The sequence below is a fragment of the Buteo buteo genome, chromosome 7 (genome assembly GCF_964188355.1).
Source record: "Buteo buteo chromosome 7, bButBut1.hap1.1, whole genome shotgun sequence".
In the NCBI taxonomy this organism is placed as follows: domain Eukaryota; kingdom Metazoa; phylum Chordata; class Aves; order Accipitriformes; family Accipitridae; genus Buteo; species Buteo buteo.
In genome coordinates this window covers 42,138,240-42,145,306 of record NC_134177.1, presented here as the reverse complement: position 1 = coordinate 42,145,306, position 7,067 = coordinate 42,138,240, and the positions used below count along the sequence as shown (strand labels likewise).

Here is a 7,067-nt window from a genome sequence, read left to right as displayed (position 1 = left end):
CCATAAGCAGTTGCAGTACAAGAAGGGGTGGTTATTTCAGGAGGGGAGTATTAGCACCAAAAGGGAGCCAGTGAGCTTTAGAAACCTTGCAACGATGTACTGGAAAGTGGGGAGTTACTGCTGGACACGCCTGATGGATTGGATCTGGGAGGTCTGGGCGTGAGAACCCCACTCTCTCCAGTGCTTGTAGTCTCCTCCGTGGTGGTCAGCCTCCAGGACGTACTGGTAGCCACGGTACCCGGGATACTGGTAGCAAACCCAGCTGGAAGAAAAGGAGTCGTCAGGCGGCCGTAAGGGGGACAAGAGGTAAGCCAGGGGTTATGGGGTGTCCCCCCTCCAGGTGTGTTAGCACAGCCACGGCAGCGGTTTGCCCCTGCCCTGTGGTCCTTTGCCCATCACTTACGCGCCACACTGGATCTTCATGGAGCCCACTTCGTTGTTGGCCCAGCCCATGGCCTGCAGCGAGGGGTAGTCGTCTCCTATCTCCCACTGGCGGCCGATGAAGTTGTCTTTCTCAAAGATGGTGATCTTGGATTCCTTGTGATTCTGGGGGAGGAAGAGCAGGGGGTGAGGGGGAGGCAGTGTTCCCTCTGCAGCGTGGATGGGAACAGTGGGGCAATGCCTGTTCCTCCCTATGGCATTGCTCACAGTGTTTCCTGGAGAGGGAGGTGTTCAGACCCCGGGCTGGCTTTTTTGGGGGTGGGGTGCTGCTTTTCCCATAACCCAGATGTGTGGAGGGCCTCAGCAGGGATGGTGCTGGGCCAGGATGGGGCAGGGGTTGACCTGGGAGGTGTCAGTGACAGCTATGCCACAGCTACTGTCTCAGGCTCACTCCCTTGCCCTGGTGCTATTGCCTGGGACATTTTAATGGCATCAGAGACGCGAGAGCTCCGTGGGAGCCAGGACACTCACAGCGGAGCAGACGGGGCGGAAGGACATCAGGCGCTCGATGTGGTAGGCGTTGCTGCCGCTCCAGGCGTCCCAGCGTGGGTACTCTCCCCTCTCCAGGATGAACTGCTGTCCGCAGAAGCCGGTGTGCTCATAACCGACCCAGCTGCAAAAACAGACCAAGGGCTGCCAGGGCTTCCTGTGGCAGCTCTGGGCCTCCTGCTCGGGGCTGGCACTGGGGCACAGATGTAGGTGCAAGGAAGAGGTTGGGGTCTGGCCTCTGCCCACAAGTCCAGGAGGAAAGGAAGAGGTGCTGGATGTGTAACCGTGTCTGGTGCCTGGGACGCTGCCCGCGTGGCAGCGCCAGCATCCCCCGGCTGAGGCGGGTGATGGGGTCCCTCCCTCTCCCTCGAGGGGCCCAGCCTGCGAGGGTGGCTCGCTTTCCCCTAACTGCTCTGTGGTTATTTACGCAGACCGGCATCGCATTAGCATGCCGCGGGACACCGCCGGCTGCCCTTCTCTCCCAAAGGCCTCATTTCTTACTTGTTTCCCAATTACAAGCTGGTACAGCTGGAAAGACCTCAATTCCTAATGCCCAAACCAGGCAGAAATCATCTGGCTCTGGGCCAGGCAGGGAGCTGTTGCCTTTCCCCTTTCTGGGTCCCCCTCTTTGCTGAAAACAAACAAGGAGAGGTGAGAGGGGTGCCTCCGCCCTGCAGGACACATTTTGTAAGCCCTGGTGCTGCCCACACGAGAGCCTGCCTGTCCCCAGGTTGGAGACCTCTCCTGGGCAAGTCCCCTTACAGAGACTGGGGACGAGACAGCCGCAGCCGGGAGGCAGAGGCTGGGCTGGAGGCTGGAAGGAAGATGGCACAGGCTGTGCAGCCCACAGACCCCCTGCTTTTTGGGTACGTGGGGTGCTGAGGGGCACGCTGAGCTGGGCGGGTGGAGGGCCTCTTGCCACCGACCAAAACTAAGACTCGGTCCCATGTCTCGCAGTCGGCCTCCCCCCGTGCAAGGTGAACAGCCTGATTAGGAACACGTCAACTGGAGCAGTGAGCTGATTACGGCGTGAGCACGCATGCCGCTGTAATCCCATTAGCATTACAAATCCTAAATATAGCAGCGCAAATCTATCTTGTCTGCTTCCCCAGCCCCAGCGGGATGCTTGCCATGGGGACCGCTCCTTACACACAGCGTCTTGGAGCAGCTCGGGCGATGTCTTGCCTGTGCCAGGGAAGATTCCCATGTGCAGAGAGAAGCCCGGCTCTGCTCCCTACCCCTATCAGCGACTGGGGCAGCCCAGCGCAGGTTGCGGGAAGGCTCTGCTCTGGCCCTGGGGAGCTGCACGGTGTGGGGAAAGCGTGGGGCAGAGCAGGACTGGGCCCTGGGGCATGAAACAGTGGTTCTTAGGCACGATACTTCACAGGGCTACACAGGCAGGATGGGGACCAGGCTGAGCTCAAGAACCACTTGCTGAGCACTGATCGCTGCATCCTTGGGCAGCATCCCTGCTGGGCACCAGGGAGCTCCAAACCTGGCTGCTCCCAGACTGCGGGAGGCAGTTTTGGATGTTGCCAAAGGCGCTGCCGCCGTCCTCTGGCCCTCTGTCTATCAGTGCTGCCCAGCGCTGGCTCCTCTACCCTCACAGGGTGGCATCCCCCATGCTTGGCTTCCCCCAGCTGAGCAAAGAAAGGACAGCCAGCCCTGCTCCATGCTCAGGCACCCCTCGTCCCGCCAGCCCGCCTGGGAAAGCATCCCCACCGCTGGCAGCCAGGTACTCACGCGCCACACTCCACCTTCAGGGAGCGGATGTTGTCGAAGCCGCACTCCATGATGTTTGGACAGGCTGAAGTGAACTCCATCCTCTTGCCCTGGAAGTTTTCTTGGTCGTACACAGTGATCTGGAACGGAGAGCGAGCTGCCAAGTTGGGAACCGCCCGGCAGCGGTCCCAGGCGATTCAGCGCCTCTTCGAGACAGAGGGTCGCGCTCCGTCCGGGGAAGAGCCGGCGGAGGCTGCACCGGGCACCCCTCTGGGCTGGGACGCAGCCCCACACGCCTCCACGCATCCCTGCACTGCTGGCCCCGCGGCGCCCTGCCTTGGTGTCGGGGGAGCCGCACGCTGGCCCCCGCTCCGCTCTCCTGCTCACCCCTGCGGAGATCAGTTCCCGGGGCAGCGGTGCCGTCTGGAGAGAGGAGCGGAGCCGTTCTGGGACGGGCGGGTGGCAGGGCTGTGGCTGGCGGTTCTCCCGGCCTCTGCTCCGAAAGCTCTAGGGCAAAGAGGATTAACGGGGGAAAGGGCGAGGGGGAACTCCCCGGTGGGCTGTGGCTGATGCTCTCCTCTCCCACGACAGCTCCAGGCTTCGGCGGGGTGCGCCCTGCTTCTGCACATGCTTCTCCTCTCCCTCTCGGCTCTCTCCTCGAACCGTGTCCCCATAGCTATTGCCAGACCCCTTGGGGCTGCTCCCCACCTTGCTCCGCTGTGCCCACTGCCCCTTTTGCAGCCCTCGTGCCTGGCTGGCCCCTGCCTGCCCTGCCTGCACTGACAGGGGAGGGCGAATAACAGCGTGTGGCTTTTGGGGACTGCTCTAACTGCCTGGCACAGGACAACCGGTAAGAGCAGGGCACGGCTGGGCCAGGGTGCTGCAAAGAGGCTTACGAAAAACACCCGGGAGGTGCGTGAGCAGGCGGGAGGCAAGTTCTCGTGGGCAGAGAACAGGGGTACCTTGCTTCCTGTGCTCCCCCCTGCCTCACTGCCCGCTGTGCAGCTTTCCTGGCCCCGAAGACTGGCTTTGTCCCTCTCCCTGTGTCCCACCTGCACACCGGGAAAGGCGAGGTACAGGGGTTGCGAGGACGTACCTTCCAAGGGCCCATGGGGACAGGCAGAGGGTTTGTCTGAGCCATCTTTGCTGCTGGAACGGTGTCTGGAGAAGGAAGGAAAAGCCATTTGTACCTCAGCGTGCCCCTGTGCATCCCTGCTGCCTGCTCATGGGGCCGGGGGCCGGCTCTGTGCCCGCTGCCCACGGCGCCTGTTCGAAGGCAGCTGCCCCACTGCTGGGGACAAGCCACGCCAGTCGTAGCGAGACCCTCTTGCTAGCCGCAGGACGGTGCGGAGGCAAGGCAGGGGGCTCCGGGACACATCCAAAGCAGGATGCTCCCTTCTCACTGCGCGGTGCCCCTTTCCTCCTGCCAGCCATGGCAGGGAGCCGGCACACCTGCCAGGGCACAGTGCCCAGCTCCCCCTTCTCCTTCCCCGAGGCCAGGCCATTGCTAGGAAAAACATCCCCGAGCTGGAGCAGGGAGCTGCGGTGGGGAGCAAGGGCTGCCCGGTACGTGGCGGTGTCCAAGAGATCCGCCTGCGCCTCTGTCCCTGCCCCGGCACCCCGGCTATGCCTCTCTTGGGAGGCGCGGTGGGCTCCCACGGATGGCCCCGGCTAATGGTGGGAGATGCCAACCGGTGTGCCGTGCCGGCGACCAGGTCCAGGTGGGTGCCAGGAGCGGGGTGCCCTGCGGTAGAGGGGCTCTCAGCCACCCTGGCTGCCAGCGGGGACATGTGAGCCTGTCTTTTGCCACGGGAGATGGCGACGGTCCCTCTGGGTGTCTTTTGCCACCAGGCAGGAGGAAGGGTGTCTGCCCGGCAAGCTGGCGGCGGCAGGGGCGAGCAGGGGGCGAGGTGGGAGAGGTGCGAATCGGTCCCAGGACTCACCTAGCTCAGGCGGTTACTGCTGCTTCGCCCATGTAATGTTTGCCTACTTCAGCGGCTCGGCTTTTATAGGGTGCTGCTGGCCGGGAGCCGGTGCCAGTGTTTGCAGAGCCGTCAGCACAATGCTTGCTCTGGCATTGTCCCGCTGATCCCCGGAGATTTCAGCTGCTCATCCCCATGGTCTGAGCCACATTCTTAGGGAAAAAGAAAAAAAAAAAAAATTTTGATAATAAAAAAAAAAATAATCGGGGCGGCTGTTTGCACAGATAATCTTGGGCACAAATGACTCAACGTTTTGACTGCTCTGGCATTTTCCAGGGGCAATGCACCGCGCCATCACGGGGCAAGCGCGGGGGCTGGCCCGGCCCTGGCACCGGTTGGCACGGTGGGGATGGCACGGCACCCTCCCGGCGAGACCCCGCGGGTGGTGGGCTCAGCTGGGTGCCTACCGAGCACCACCATTGCCCTGCTCCGCCGGCCAACGGCGGGTCCCCGTCTCCATGCCGGTGCGGACGCCCTCCTCCCACCGTGGCCTCACGGTGGGCAAGAGGGGGCCGTGAGGCTGCTCCTCCCAGCACGCTGGGAGCCGGTGTGGGGCTTCCCATCCACCGACCCGGCAACCACGGCCCCACGGCCGCACCGAGCCCCGGCGCTCGCCCCCTTCGGCTCCACGCAGCCGTGGCATCGCCCCGGCCCTGTTCCCCCCGGGGGGAGCCGCCATGGGCCTGGGAGGCCTCAGGCCTGCGGTAACCATGGCAACGAAGCACCCCTAGGCCTCGGGGGCCTCACGGTAACCACGACAACCGGTTCCCGCTCCCCCTCCCCAGCAGCATGGCTCCCTCGAGGGCCCTGGGCAGGGTGGGCGCTGCAGGCCCCAGGGTGCCACGGCGGGCACAGGCCCAGGCCGTTGGGGGTCACGAGGCGAGCGCGGCGGCGCGGGCTGCTGCCTCAGCGCATGGCTGCCGGCACAATGCGCCGCCCGCGTCTGACTGCCCCTTTTGTCTCCCCGCCGGGCGGCCGGCACAAAACAAAATGCCCCGTCAGCGCTGCCCGCGGCGGCACGGCCTGGCACCCGGCCCGGGGGACCGTGGCGGGGCCGTGCTGCAGGGATGGCACCCGACCAGCCCGGCCTGAGGGGGCCCAGAGGGGTCCTGGGCGACCCCTTCTGCGGGCAGCGCTCCGCCATAGCGGGGGGAAGCTGGGGCTCGCCGGGGCTTTTGCCCTCGCCGGCTGCTGCCACGCGCGGCGCCGGAGCCTGGGCGCTGTGGGGGGGCACGGGGATGGGGTTGGCCGAGCTGGGGGGGATGACTGGGAAGCAGAGCTGTGGGGTTGCACCCCTGAGGCTGACTCTGGCTCCCGGGGCTGGCCGTACTGCCACGTGCCGGCAAACGTGGGGTCGGGGAAAGGGAGGAGCAGAGCCACCTGCCTGCTGCGGGGCTGCCAAAAAGCGGGGCTGGTGGTGAGAACGCTCCTGCAAAGCCCGCCGGGCACCCTCCCTGCGCACCCTGCCGTGTGCGCCCCTGGTTGAGAGGGGGAGGCCGGGCTGGAACTCATCCCCTGGCTCCCTCCAGACCCTCGGGCATGCCCTGGCCGTGGCTTCGGCCACCCCGGCGATGCGGAGGCTTTGCCAGGAGCTTCGTGCCACTAGAGGGAGAGCGTATCCCAAGCAGGCCACGCCGCAGCAGGCGCATGCGGGTGTACAGCGTGTGTAAGGGGTGTACGGCACCGCACACCCCTCTACACCCCACACCTGGCTCCCTTTGGAAGGGAAAACGCCGGCTCTGGCTGCAAACGGTCCCAGGGCAAAGCCTGGAGCCAGCAGCCACCCCAGGCCAGGAGCAGGGTCAGGGGAAGGCCCTCCCCTGCACACCCCAGGTCCGGCATGGCCAAGGGCAGGTCACCTTCAGCAGAGGGCAGGACCCCAGGGTACGGCTCGGGGTGCTGCGGGCTCCCCAACCGCTCTCTAAGCTCACACTGAGCACTGCTGGTGGGGCAGGTCCCCCCCCTCCCCGCGAGGACCTGGGGGGACGGCTGTGAGCGCCCGGGGAGCCACCGCTGCGACGATGCTGGCGGGTCCACGGGTTGTCTGGAACAACTGGTTTTTCTAGATCCCAGAGACTATAAAAAAGCAGTGACCTATTTAGGAAACCCCACGGTGCTTCGAAACAGATGCTTTCGCTCCCAGCCCAGCTCGGGGCCCTTGCCGCTCTGGCCAGCCAGCCGTCTGCGCCTGCCGGGGTCACCACGAAATGCCGCTGGCACCAGTGCTCTGTCCCGCTTCTCCCTAAAAAGCTTTGGGCAACACAGAGACTTTCCTTAGGCACGGGGCTTGCTGGTGCCTGTGAAACCCCATGCCAGGGGAAAGCTCTTATGGCAGCCCAGCCCTGGGAAAGGGGCTGCAAGGTCGGACGGGATCTTGTGGGCATGGGCGCCTGGCTGCCTTGTCGGGAAGCACGGAGGTGTTTAGCCCTGGGG

At 64.7% G+C, this 7,067-nt stretch overlaps 1 protein-coding gene across 1 annotated transcript; it reads right to left on the bottom strand.

Annotated features, from left to right (window-relative positions):
• Positions 1-3: 3 nt before the first annotated feature.
• On the bottom strand, positions 4-5,032 carry CRYBA1 (crystallin beta A1). Its single transcript, XM_075033361.1, is given in 8 exon segments — positions 4-262; positions 404-546; positions 913-1,054; positions 2,674-2,792; positions 3,040-3,159; positions 3,749-3,813; positions 4,596-4,608; positions 4,610-5,032. Coding segments are annotated over 8 exon segments (768 nt in total). The 5' UTR covers positions 4,628-5,032; the 3' UTR covers positions 4-114.
• Positions 5,033-7,067: the final 2,035 nt, after the last annotated feature.